Here is a 14,073-nt window from a genome sequence, read left to right on the forward strand (position 1 = left end):
TGTCTTCTAAACATAAGCACTGTGGTTGAATCCTTACCACATCTGTCCACCGTGCCGTTGTCTGTGACAGCGGCTGAATCAGTCTGTCTTAAAGGTACCACTTATCTAGTCACTGTTACTAAACGCTTTCTGCTTAGTTCCATTTTGTGTTTTAAAATACTTCTATCTTGGTTAACTTGAAGAGGAAGGAATTTGCCAGGGTACGTAGGGAATCCCAAAGGCTGAAGCTCTGAGTCCCTTTGTCCTCTGTACTGCTAGGGCTGGCCACGACAAACTGCCGTAGACTGGGTGGCTTAAAGAACAGAAACTTTTTTTTCCTCACAGTTTTGTAGGCTGGAAGTCAAAGATCAGGGTGATGGTGGGAGTGGCGCTTCACGCAGCAGCTCCTCCGTGCACGTGCGTCCCTGGTGTCTCTCTCCGTGTCCTAATCTCTTCTTTTTATAAAGATACCAGTCAGATTGGATTACGGCCCACCCTACTGGCCTCATTTTAATTTAATTATCTTCTTATAAGCTCCATCCCCAAATAGAGTCACGTTATGAGGTAGCAAGGGTCAGGGCTTCAACATAAGATTATTAGGGGGACACAACTGAGTCCAAAACTCCCACTGCGAATGGTCTCAGCAGTGAGGAGCACTTGGCTTGGTGACTGTTAGCATCCTGTGGCTACTGTAATGCATCACCACAAACGTGGTGGCATCACACAGGAGTTTATTCTGTCATTTACGGAGGCCAAAAGTCCAAAATCAAGGTGTCAGCAGGGCCATGCTTCCCTGGAGGTTCCAGGGGAGAGTTCCTCCTTGTCTTCCAGCTTCTGGTGGCTCCGGGCATCCCCCGGCATGTGGCTGCACTGCACCAAGCTGTTCCTCTGCCTCCACATGGCCCTGCCCTCTCTGTTCATGTCAGTCTCCTCCAAGGGCACTGGTCATCGGATTTTAGGCAAATATCTGCGCACAGATTACGCCAGATGTATTTCCAGACCAAAATCTGAATACATGGTCACGAGCGTGTATGAGTGTTACTGTTGTTTCTGGAGCTGTTCCTGGTTTTGTGGTTGATGACTGACTCAAAGTCAAACATTGGGAATTAAGATTCACAGACTGGAGGTTAGTGCTTTATACTCACTGTAAAGTAGTTTGCTGTCAGATTTCTAAAAGTTTTCTGATTGTGCCATCACTTCGTTATTTCTCTAGTGAAACACAAACCTATTGATGACAGATTCTTAATACAAAGATAGTAAAGGAATGATAAATAAAAATACTGAAGGGTTTACATGTTCTCTTTGGCATAGAAATGTATCTTAGAATATTCCGTATGGTTCTTTTATAGGTAGTTCAAAAATACACTCATCACTAGTGCTGAAGAATTCTCAGTGGTATCGTGATACACGTAAAATACTAAAATTATGTTTTTCTGTCACGGAGGTTAATTACAGCAAAACTTAGAGCAACCAGAATGCTGATGAAAAGTATATTTTGATAGGTAGAATCTTCTGGTTAATTGAGTATTGAGCAGAAGAAAGCTGATTTAGTTTTTAACACTTGTTAATGTTCTAAACAGTTAAGATTTTTAAGATCTTTCTCTTTGCCTCATGACGTTTAACAGAATGTGCACAATTTAGAGTTCTCTCTGAGCACAAGTGTTTCTATGCAGGGCCGTGTTTAGAACTTCAGTAACAGTTGTACAATGAGAAACTACTGAATGAGCGTGATCCCCAAAACTATGTAAAGGGCATGACCTCCTTTTTTTCCCTCATCAAATCCTAAATATAAGGGTTTTTTTTTTTTTTTTTACTCTGGATTTTATTCATTCTTATAAAAGCAGAGTTATTCAAAATCTGATTATTTGGATCAGATAGACTATATCAAAGAGATGACTTGAAATTTACTGCAGTAGTAGATTTAATATTTAGATCAATGCCTTGCACACAATAGAACCTCAATAAACATGCTGAATGAATGAATGAACGATAACTACAAATCCCCTAAATATGGTGTAGATGAATCTTGATAGTGAGAAAAAAGGAGTCTGAGTCTTCCTCTCCCTGCCATTCTGCTTATTTGGGGTAAAATCTACTCCTATTTACAGATTTATTGTTACCATTACTATGTTAGACCAAAACTTTCATACAGTCAACAATATTTATTGAGTGCCTGCTATCTGCCAGGCATTATTCTAGGAGTTAAGACTCCATCAGTGGAAAAAAAAAGTATTAAAATGGCCAAATCAGATAAAAACACATTATATAAATAGTGGGTGTGCATGTAGGCATGTGCGTATAAATGTCCATTAAGGGCTTCAGAAAAGTCTGTTCTCTAAACAAAATTGTAAGAAGCAATATATGTATCTGATGGAAAGGCTGTTTTCATTCTCTGAAGTAGCTCAAAATGGACTTGTTTATACGTGTTGATGTTTTCCATTTTATGTCAAGTTATAATAAATGGCCAATTTAAAGAATTACTAGTATTGTAGTCTCAAAATGAGCCAAACTCTCATTTTATTAAACAGGTTGGTTAATTCCAGTGGAATAATTGACCAATTTTTTCCGTACACACATGAACTATCTTTGCTTCTCTGAGGTCTGGGAAATGAATGGCAATTTTTGGTAGGAATTTTTATCTACTGAAGGGCAGTGTGTGACAGCTACTCAAATGACTGGGTTTATACCAGAAATGAGAAATGTCAATACGTGTTTCGGATGCCTAGACCTGTTTTAAATGAGCATACATAACAGCGTGTGTGTGTGTGTGTGTGTGTGTGTGTGTGTGTGTGTGTGCACGCGCGTGCACTCCTATCCCTGCCCCTGTCTCCAGCTCCGCATGCCCCTCATCTCCTACCACCCATCTTTAGCCATGACTTCTCCGCGCGGTCCACATGCTAGTCACTCATTAGGATGACTCCCCACCAGCCTACTTTTCTACTGTGTTCTTCATGCTCGTTGTAACAAGCCTCTGCCCACCCCCATGTTCTTCTGGAGCACCTTGTGAGATGTACTTTGCCCTACACTTCGTAGTTTAATCCAGACAGACAATAAAAACCTTGGGAGTTTTTCACATTCCTTTCATTCTGGGATGCTCATTTTTATTACTGCAAATACTTGTTCTCCAAATGCATGTTACAGCAGATTTGATGTGGCTTGGGAGTTTTTCATATTTCTCCCCTTTCTTACGCAGGGGCTGTCATGGCATACTTTTAATACCATGGATAAAACAGCAGGAATAATCATCTCAATGTCTTAAAACATTTGGATGTTTATTTTATTCTTGACAAGTCATCTGCAGGATATTCTCACTTTTATCTCTGGATCATGATTAATCATCAGAAAGCTATTTACTTAGACAAAATTTTCTTGACATCCTTCTGACCCCATCCCCTATAGAGAATCTACTTCACTGAGTAGCATTTTGGATCCAATATTTTTAGTTGTGGTCAAATTATTTTTGAGATGCTAAAAAGAGAGGACAAAGAACACCAACAACTTGGGCTACTATAAGAATAGCCTATAAAGTAAAAACTAATTTTTGTCACTTGAAACTAGACTTAATCAGCTGTGGGTGAATAGAAATGACTTTATAAAAATTAGATTTAACATGTTCCAAGAGAAGGAGGAATTAAAATAAATTTTGAAGATAAACATTTAGGTCTATTTAAAATCTTTAAACAACTGATACATTTTTGTAAGAAAAAATTTGAAAGCTATAGAGAAACATGAGCATCTCCTTACACAGAGCTACTAAGTTCCAGCTATATCCATAGGTGTTTAAACTTTGTGTGTATGTTTGATTTTGGGGTTTGAGGAAGGACGGTGGGGTCCAGGAGAGCCTGTCATCCCCTCACTGCCCTTAGTGGTGAATTTGCATGCAACTAACAAGTGTTAGCATTTCTGCCCATTGACGTGTCTGAGAAGGAGCTGTAAGTGCAGCCGTGTCCTTGCGTAAGGAGGAGATTTGTGCCAGGCAGTGCTTTGCCTATGCTTTCTGCCAAGAAGTTTACAATGTCTTGTCCCATGTTTAAGTCTAAGCCACTTTGAGTCTATTTCTGTGTATGGTATGAGGGAGTAGTCTAACTTCATTGATTTGCATGCAGCTGTCCAGTTTTCCCTACACCATTTGCTGAAGAGATTGTCTTTACTCTATTGTATGTTCTTGCTTCATTTGTCAAAGATTAATTGACCAAAAAAGTTTGTGGATTGTCCAACATAAATCTCAGCAGAGTTCTCCTAGAGCAGTCTACCCAAGCAATAGAAATGGGGGCAAGGATGAACAGATGGGACTTGAGTGAACTTAAAAGCTTTTGCACAGCAAAGGAAACCATAAGCAGAGCCAAAGGACAGTCTATGGAATGGGAGAAAATATTTGCAAAGGATGAGACTGAGAGAGTGTATAAACAGCTCATGCAACTTAATAAGAAAAGGACAGACAACCCAGTCTAGGGATGGGCAGAAGACCTAGACAGGCTGTTCTCCAATGAAGACATACAAATGGCCAATAGGCACATGAGAAAATGCTCAGTATCACTAATTGTCATAGAGGTGCAGGTCAAAATTACAATCAGAGAGGTGCAGGTCAAAACAATGAAGTATCACCTCACACCAGTCAGAGTGGCCATCATTCAAAGGTCCACACACAATAAATGCTGGAGAGGCTGTGGAGAAAGGTGGGGCTCTCCTACACGGTTGGTGGGAGTGCAGTTTGGTGCAGCTATTATGGAAAACAGTATGGCGATTCCTCAAGAGACTAAAATAGACTTACCATATGATTCAGCAGTCCCACTCCTGGGCATATATTCAGAGGGAACCTTAATTCAAAGAGACACCTGCACCCCAATGTTCACTGCAGCACTATTTACAACAGCTAAGACATGGAAACAACCTAAATGTCCATTGACAGATGACTGGATAAAGAAGCTGTGGTATATTTATACAATGGACTACTACTCAGCCATAAAAATAATAAAATAATGCCATTTGCAGCAACATGGATGGACCTGGAGAGTGTCATTCGGAGTGAAGTGAGCCAGAAAGAGAAAGAGGAATGCTGTATGATGTCGCTTATATGTAGAATCTGAAAGAAGAGACAAACTTATTTACAAAACAGAAACAGACTCACAGACATAGAGGGCAAACTTATGGTTTCCAGGGTAGGGAAGGGAGGTAGGAAAGGATAAATTTGGAGTTCAAGATTTGCGGATGCTAACCACTATATATAAAATAGATAAACAAGTTTATACTGTATAGCACAGGGAACTATATTCAATATCTTGTAGAAACATATGGTTAAAAACAATATGAACCTGAATATATGTAAGTTCATGTATGACTGAAGCATTGTGCTGTACACCAGAAATTGACACAACATTGTAAACTGGCTTTATTTCAGTAAAAATATATTTTAAAAAAAGGAGCAAACACTGAATTTGGTGAAAGAACCAAGGGCAAAGCAGTTTTGTACATGCAACTGAGTTACAGCCTGCTCTCTCCATCAGCACTGAACACCCTTCTACGCCCCCACCTTTCCACTCCCCACCCCTTCAGCTATTTTTTTTTTTTTGTGCAAAATATCACTGAGTTTATTTGGAGCCAGATTTTGATTTTGCTATATCATGGGTCACCCTGCATTTTGTTTGTATTTTTCCTTCTGACTGTAGATCTATGCACATGTCTTTCAAAACATCAAGTCCGTGCGGCTAGAAGCCCTGCTCTTATCTTTGCTGAGCATCGTGGTGCTTGTTCTGGTTAAAGAGCTGAATGAACAGTTTAAGAGGAAAATTAAAATTGTTCTTCCTGTCGACTTAGTTTTGGTAAGTAGGAAATTCAACATGTAGTCTTCTGCCCTGCGATGCTTGTAGAGGCTCAGTGTCTTGTTTACCGTAACCCAGAGCTACTCCTGCCTTTCATTAAAGCTGGGCTAATTTGTGTGGCTATATACATCAATGTAAAAACAGGAAATATTTGGAGTCAATAATTTTAAAAAGGAGGCACACGTGTTTTCAATTTTCAAGCATTTCTCATATGCTTTTTTTTTTTTTTTTTAGATAAATAAGAGAACCTATAGCGTAAGATTTTAAATAAGGAGACATTTCTAAGAATGAGACTCCAGAGGTCTCTGGTGTGATTCTCCTTAAAGCGATAAAAAGTCATACCACATTCTATTCATGTGGCGTCTGTCTGATGCATATTAATATTATCAATTGAAAAATTTCCACTAATGATTTATTAATTTATTAGATTTATTAGTGTTTTTTTTACACTGACCTAATTTTGCTTTATTGAAGGATGCTCCTGATCGTCACTGGCCAAGACTGATTCTCTAAGACATTTTTTTGTTGTACTTGGCAAAGCCATAAATTGTAATTTGCTCCTAAGGCTTCTGGCATAAAAAAAAATACCTTTTGAATTTTAAAAGCCTCTAATGGGATCTCTTAACTCTTAAGTTAAAACTAAACAACACATTGCATTGAAAATAAAATGTTAGGACAACCATAGTCTACTAACTAATTAATTGGCTTTAGTTTTTAATGGTCTTTGGGTTCTGCATGTACATGACAAGAGGTATCTAAGTAATTGCACCTATTGGAATATCTCTTTGTGCCGCTGAGACGGTGCGGGTCTATGTAAATGGGCACGGCTGGCACGTTGGAGCCTGTCTCTGAGGGGTATGGCTCGTTTTTGCAGGACTAAGGTGCACGGCCTCTGTCTCTAGTTAGGCCTTGTATGATAATTCACAGAGTTACATATAACATATGTGGTCTATGTAATATGTGTGCATTTGTGTGTGTGTGTATTTCAAGTAATCCACACAAGTGGAGGGTACTATGATTATTGTAGTTTTCATAACAACAACTGTGAAACACGTCATTTTATTCTGAAGTCCTATAGGTATTAACGAATGCTTCTTACATCTTGGGAAGCTTGATTGTGTAAGTTTCATGAAATCAAAAATTGAAAATAACCTTAGGGGAAGAAGGCCCTCGAACTTGCTTTATTCAATACTGAATAAAACAGTTGCTCATTCAGCGCAAAGTAGTAGGAATTACCCTTACCAACAACAACAAAAGGTACTTCTTATATACACCGTTGCCCCTAATATTTGCAAAAGTACTAATGCAGGCCCAAATACTTAGAAGTTATACATCAAAATGTTACATAAAAAGGTTCTGTTTTTCCTATCTTGACTAAAATGCCTTAAGTGATTACCTAGAAAGGCAGGTTAAAATAGGGAATTCTCCGAATCCTTGGAGTTCTGTCAGCAAGGAGAAAGCCAGTGCCTTGGCCGGCTTCTTGTCTTCCTCCTCCAGCTCTCCCCCACCTACAAAGGGTTCATATGTACATGTGGACACCCTTGTCCCGGTATCCAAGCTCCAAATGCACCCCCACCCTTCTACCCCCCACAACAGTCCTGTGGCCTTCCCTTGGGCCTCACTGGCAGGACGGACCTGGGGAAGGTGTTCTGGAAGCAGACTTGGAGCCATCTGGGCAGGAAATGATAGGTTCCTGAGGATTTAGGGGGTTGTCCGGAAAGACGAGCACAGGTCTGAGTTGGGAGCATCCCCTCGCCTCCACAAAACTCTCATTTTATGCAAGAGCAACAGGTGGACGAGGGCCGGATTCGAGCCCTCTGAAGCACTGACCCTGTTTGGGGCTGCACCCCTCCCCCAAGTCTAAGGGCAGCACCAGCGCCATTCACGCGTGTAACACTGAACCGTATTACAAAGGGGCTGCTGCTTTGACTGATAAAGGAAACTTAATTGTGGTAAAGAAACACAGCGAGGACGTAAGACACTGTCTTCGGTTACTTAATTTTAATAGTGGCTAGTGTATTGAACACCAGGCATGCTTCCGTTTTCAGTAAGGATCCAGCGTCTTGTGGCTATGGTATATTTTCTTCAAGCTCACAATATTTTCTGACCTGATATAAACATTTCATGAAAATTATTAGCAATTAAAGTTTATTAATTGTCTTAGATCCATTAATCTTCTAATCTTAGATCAGAATACATTAAATACTTCTGATTCCAACCTAATAGCCTGAATTTTTAACTATTACTATTATATCACAATATGTGTAAAGTTTGACAGTATAACCTACACAGTTCTGTTGCCTTTTTAAAAAAGTTGTCAGGGCTCTTTTGCTTTTTAAGACTATTTGATGCTTTAAAAACCTCTGTAAATTCAGCTGAACGTATCACAGAGAACAGAAATACACAGGAAAAACCCTACAAAGTAATATTATTTGGTATTTATTGTTAGATAGTCCTTATTTTGCTAGTGTGATTTTTGTCATATCTTTTTTCTAACCATGTATGTGGTAAATTTGTATTCTAACTAGATAATTAGTGTGTTTCTTTTAAACAAAAAAGTATAGTATAGGAATAGTTCCTAGCTGATACCAACCTGCTATGATAACCACGTGAAATTTCCAGTACCTATTAAATGATCGGAAGAATGAAAAGAGAATGTGAAAATGGATGGAACGCTGTAAGGTGGCATGACTGGCAAAACAAAGGCTGAGCTGAATTCTGAACAGACAGTTGATTAAAAGGTGATTACAGGTGCTTGCAGAGAACAATGACCTTGCTGATTATATATCATGTGTCAGATAACAGAGGGTCAGGCACCCGAGACTCCACGGAGGTAATTTCAAAAGCATCAAGTTGAGCATGTTATTAACGAGCGTATTTTACTTTAAGAAATAGCATAAGCTCAAAATTCAAAATTATTCAAGGAGACTGTAAATCAGCATTGATTACTAACTGCATTAGGAATATTGATGCAACATCTTAAACTCTTGGATGGTCGCTGTCATGGAGGGAAAATGTGCTGTGTTATAAAGCATCCATTCCTATCACGAGGCAAGTGTTTAGGCTGGATTGTGGTATCTGCACGCAAGCACGTGCACACACGCACACACACACACACACACTCCTATACCTGGGTTCTTCTCCCCTTTGGAATCAGACATAGCTGGACTGATACAGTTGGGAGGGTATGAGAAAAGTCATATTATTGAAATGCCGTTTAATTTTTGAGAAAATTAGGTGCTTCCAAATCCCAGAGGGATTTTTTAATTTTTAAAATTCTTAGTTTTTAAAAATCTCTGCAACCGCTATTATACTCTTGACAATTATGGGACATGTGAACAATGTTTATTTTTAAAAATAGTTGTAAGATGCTTGAGAGGCCAGTAATAATTTTCTTTTTCTTTTTTCAAACTGTGCCACACAGATCATTGCTGCCTCATTTACTTGTTATTGTACCAACATGGAAAACACTTATGGACTAGAAGTAGTTGGTCATATTCCAAAAGGGTAATGTAGCCTTTTCTTTCTTTCTTTTTTGTTTCTTTGTTTGTTTGTTTTTGATGGAGGAAACAACCGGAGGTGTGTGGGTGTGGTTTCATTTCTTTCAAAGGCTCTGTATGGGACAAAATTTCAATTAATTTCCATTTTACAATGATAGAGACAAACAGTTCACAATAAAGAAAACTTCTTTGCCTGCTTACCTATGACTCGGGAAGTTGGTAACTTTTTTTTTTATATATAGCATTGCTTCAGGTAAAGGATTTGGAAGTTACATGAATATTATTGAAAAAAAAAAAAAGGAGGACATTGAATTTCCAAATTAGAGTCACGCTCTAAGATTTAGTCCTCCTTATTCCACTCACGTATTCTTACGATTATTTTTATTTCACTTAAAACATAGGGAAAGTACATAAACAGCATGTGAAATAGCAAACCCATACGCAAGGATGGTGTATAATGGTAAAGAGAGGGTGGGCATGGAGAACAGGCCATGTTCCCTTCCTGTCTTAGAGCCTTCCTCTGGAACTAACAGGAAAGTTAACAAGAAGAAGTGTTCACCCTAAAAAGTGAAAGATTGTTCCAAATACAGCCTGAAAGAAAATGAAGTCATCTTAGGGAGGAGGGAGGCATCTTTTGGTTATTCCCTTTTAATAGGCTGTACCATACACCAATATTTATAAAATTTGGGCAAAGTTAGAGCTGTTGAACCCACTCTCTATATACATAGTTTGGCTTCTTATTACATTAAAATGGAGGAACAGTAGAAAAATTCTCACAGATTAAAAAGATAATTTAAAAAAATCCCGTCTTTAGCTTTTATGCAGATATAAGCTAATAGTGATTATCTGAATCAACTTGGGTTTTCTAAAGGATTCTCTACTTTTCCACCTTCAAAAATCAGTTTGTTTGTTTGTTTATTTATTTATTTATGTCAGCTTATTGTTATTAATAATTAGGCAAGCTCAATTTTCATGAAACACAAGTGGAAGTGGTACTGAAGGCAAGCTCATGTGCCTGGTGCACCACGAGGCCAAACAAACCAAAACGTCGGAGTTTGGGGCAGAGACAAGTTTATTGCAGGGCCAGGCAAGGACAGGATGGCTCAAGCCCAAGAAAATCCCAGACTCCCTGAAGGGTTTGAGCAAAGCATATTTAAAGTCCAGGTGTGGGGAGGCGGGTCACAGCGTGTGCGATCAGCTCGTGCGCAGTTCTCTGATGGGTTGATGTGGAGGGAGCAGGGTGGTCATCGCTATGAAGCCCTAGTCTCCAGAAGGTCTGGGGGCTACTTGCTCTGGATCTTCAAGTAGTTAATTTCTTCCCTTTGGTGGTGGTTTTTGGCATCTGAAAAACTCAGGAAATATACATGAGGTACTATCATCAGAGAGGAGCTACAGCAGAGGTTATGGGGGAGGAGCCTGTCCCAGGAAGGCCCAGGGTCCTGCTCTGTTACAGTAGCACTTTTGTATATCATACATCTTGGGGCTTGTAATGATACAAATCAATCTGACTTGGGGATATTCTTGAGTAAGTGGGTTAAAACAAACCATGCCTCTCACCCGTGCAGTCTAACTCTCCTTTGCTTTGAGTGACCCATCCTCTTGAAGAATCATAGAAAGAGCGTGGTATTGGGAGGAACGGAGCGGAGGTCGAATCCCAGCTCCACCGTTCACTTTGCGACTTAGACACATTGCCTGACTTTCTCAGAATACGTTCTTCTTCTTGGTTTGGGGATTGTGGGGAGAATTACATAAAATTGCTAGTATGTAAGTGCTAAGCATTCAGTTTACTTGCTCAGTATTAAATCAACTTATTGTCCCTTTTTCTTTTACTTTTGCCCCAGAGGGTTTTTCTTTTCAAATAAAATAGGTTTATTTATAAGTATTTTCATGTCACTAATACATAGATATAAAATTAATGAACACTTGTGATTTTTATGTGGTTGCATAAAAATAGAAACGTGCTTTATGTTTTATAGTTTCCATCATTGAGTTTTTAGCAGTTCGATTACCTCTCTGTTTGTTCTTACACACACACTGCTGGAAGCTGGGGGAGGCAGGCATCTCCTTTCTTTTGTCTTATTCTTTCCTCACATTGGACTTGTAGCCTTATAAAACAAAGCAATTTATACCTTTTTGAATGGTTTCCTAAATTCAGTGTACATTTCTTTTTCCTCCCAGAGGGTTTTCTCTATTTGTTTTTTTTTTTTTTTTTTTTTTTTTTTTAAAGCGGGGAGGTAAGTGTCACAGAGCATAATTAGGGAGATAAATAAACAGTGATACTTTGGCTCAAGTGAATTTCAAAAGACAACAAGACAATGGCTGAGTGTTAGTTGAAAGAAATTTTTTAAACAGTTATTTAAAGCTGAGAAACAGCTAACTGTGGTCTTATATTTGGCAACAGAGGGTAGATGGAAACTTTATATATATTTTCCTTAACATGTTATGCAGAGAGTCAAAAAACAAAATTCAACTGAGTACATTTAAAGGTCTTGCTGGCTTGATGCAATGATTCCTGAGTTGAAGAGTGTCCTAGCTAGCAGGTCAGAAGGAGCTATGAAGAACTGTACAAAATGAAAGGCTCTTACAGTCAGAAGCGGGCCAGGAAAAGGAAGTTTCTAGAAAAGAGTGGATTGTAGCAGGCAAAGTCACATTCCTACAGGAGACAGAAGGGCAGATTACCTCACAAGTGCTCACTGGGTAATTCCAGATGACTGGTTAGAGTTTGCATTCCTGAGAGAGGCTGAAACTGCCGTCAAATTAGGTATTAATTCTTGGCTTGTTTACGTGAGGCTTAAACAATGACTCTGTTTTGGATCAGTTGTCTCTTTTTCAACAATAGGTAAGTGTTCTGTGAAAGGATCAAATTAAAAACGTAATTAAGATGTTGAAATCGATGGCAAATATGGGGAATTAGCTCAAGAATTGTAGCTTTCAGTGATACAGTACTGCAGCATTCAAGGCAGGAAATACAGTGTCTCATGCCAGCCAAATAAATATTTGGAAAAGTCGAATGAAAGCACGCTCCAGCTTTGCTCTTGTTCTGTTACAGGACCTTTTTTGTTGAGTCAGAGCTGCTGTGCTGTAACCTGAATTCCCTGGGAGTGAACGCAGTTAGATGTGTGGAGCTGTCCCCGCGGTGGTCTCTGTGACTTTGCTCTTAAGTAATGTCGGAGAAGAAGGCTTCTAAGGGCAAGGCTGCTCGGTTTCCTCAGGGGTGTTTCACATGTTCTGTGTATACTTCAGAGTCATTACCATAGTTGAATTCATTGCAAGTTGTTACAGAAATTACATGAAAGTTGATGACTTCAATATGCTCTTTCTTTCCACAGAATTCCTCCGCCCAGAGTTCCCCCAATGCGCATCCTCTCTGCAGTAATCACTGAAGCTTTTGGAGTGGCATTTGTGGGCTATGTGGCCTCACTAGCCCTTGCTCAAGGATCTGCCAAAAAATTCAAATATTCAGTTGATGACAACCAGGTGGAGTATGCCCCAGCCCCTCTCCACACCTCTCCATGGCTCTTGTATCTTTGTATGGTGTCCTCCCAGACCCTGAGAATGTTGAACTTGTGTAAAATAAAAAATAAGCTTTCCTAAGTGTACAGCAAGAATGAGTAGAACAGAACAAAAGAAAATCGCCAAACCATTCATGGAAAGGTGCAAGTCTGACCTGCGTGGATTGGTTTAGGATACACTTCTTTGTGTTTAGAGAAGAGCATCTTAATGTTCTTTCTGATTTGTTTTTAGGAGAGAATCCAAATCTATTGGTCACTGCATGCTGACTTTTAAAAATTATGGATTCCAAAATACAAATGACACTAACATTACTCTTCTTAGGAATAAAAAGTAAAAACTGAAGGATGCAAGGGTCTGTTCTTAGAAAACCAAAGGATGGAGATTTTGTTGATCATGTTTCAGAATCTACTTCTGCTGGCATCTCATTTCAAGCCCCATGGTCCTGCATTCCTGCACAGGTCTGCAGAGGTAGCTGTGGACTAGTGGCTATGGCGCTAAATCGCCTAGATCCGACTCTCATTCTGAAATGTTCTCTGGGTCCCGCTTTTGTCATCTGTGAAAAAGGTGGGGTGTGTATTGAACCCTCGTGTCCACCAGGCACTGGTCTCGGAAGAAGGGATACAATGGTCCATAACGCGGACCGCGTCTTTCCTCATCTCAAAATCGTCCAGGGGCTTCCTGTCCTACTCAGTTTAAAAGCCTTTTACCTGACCTTTCAGCCTTCCTCCATGATCATATTTCTTTTATACTCTGTTCTAGCCACACTTGTTGCCTTGTTTTTCCTTGAGCCCACTAGTCATGTTTCTGGCTCAGGACATTTGTGCTTGCTGTTTCCTTTTCCAGGAACTCTGTACCCCCAGGTAGCCGCATGCCTCCTTTATTCCAATGTTCCCTTCTCAGGGAGGTCTTCCTCGGTAAGCTAAAATCCTAAACTCCAAAAACTTCTACTCCCTTCTCTGCTTTACTTTCCACATTCATCTTGTTTCTTGTCAGCATTCCTTCACCAGAATGCTAGTCTGTGAGGGCAGGGATATTCTTCTGTGTTATTTACCAGCAACAGCAGCATAAGAAAAGCGTTAAGAGGCTTTTACAACAATCCAAGTGACATTTGAGGACCTGGACCAGGATGTAGCAGTGAAGGAGATGAGAAGTGGACAGATTATGGATTGGATGTGGAAGCCATCTGGGAAAGGGAGAAGTCACAAATATCTCTAAAGTGTTTGGCCCAAGCAGCTGGAACTTGAGATAGGAAAGGATGTGGG

General features: G+C 39.7%; 1 protein-coding gene across 3 annotated transcripts in view; it reads left to right on the top strand.

Annotated features, from left to right (window-relative positions):
• The window catches only part of SLC26A7 (solute carrier family 26 member 7), a 133,998-nt gene that overhangs the window by 71,164 nt on the left and 48,761 nt on the right, over nt 1–14,073 (top strand). For all 3 annotated transcript variants that reach the window (XM_074352617.1, XM_074352616.1, XM_074352618.1), the window contains exons 6-8: nt 5,646–5,798; nt 9,223–9,305; nt 12,628–12,775. In XM_074352617.1, the coding sequence (XP_074208718.1) occupies nt 5,646–5,798; nt 9,223–9,305; nt 12,628–12,775 (384 nt within the window). The remainder of the gene's footprint in view (nt 1–5,645; nt 5,799–9,222; nt 9,306–12,627; nt 12,776–14,073) is intronic.

This window comes from Camelus bactrianus, chromosome 25, assembly GCF_048773025.1.
Source record: "Camelus bactrianus isolate YW-2024 breed Bactrian camel chromosome 25, ASM4877302v1, whole genome shotgun sequence".
Classification (NCBI taxonomy): Eukaryota; Metazoa; Chordata; class Mammalia; order Artiodactyla; family Camelidae; genus Camelus; species Camelus bactrianus.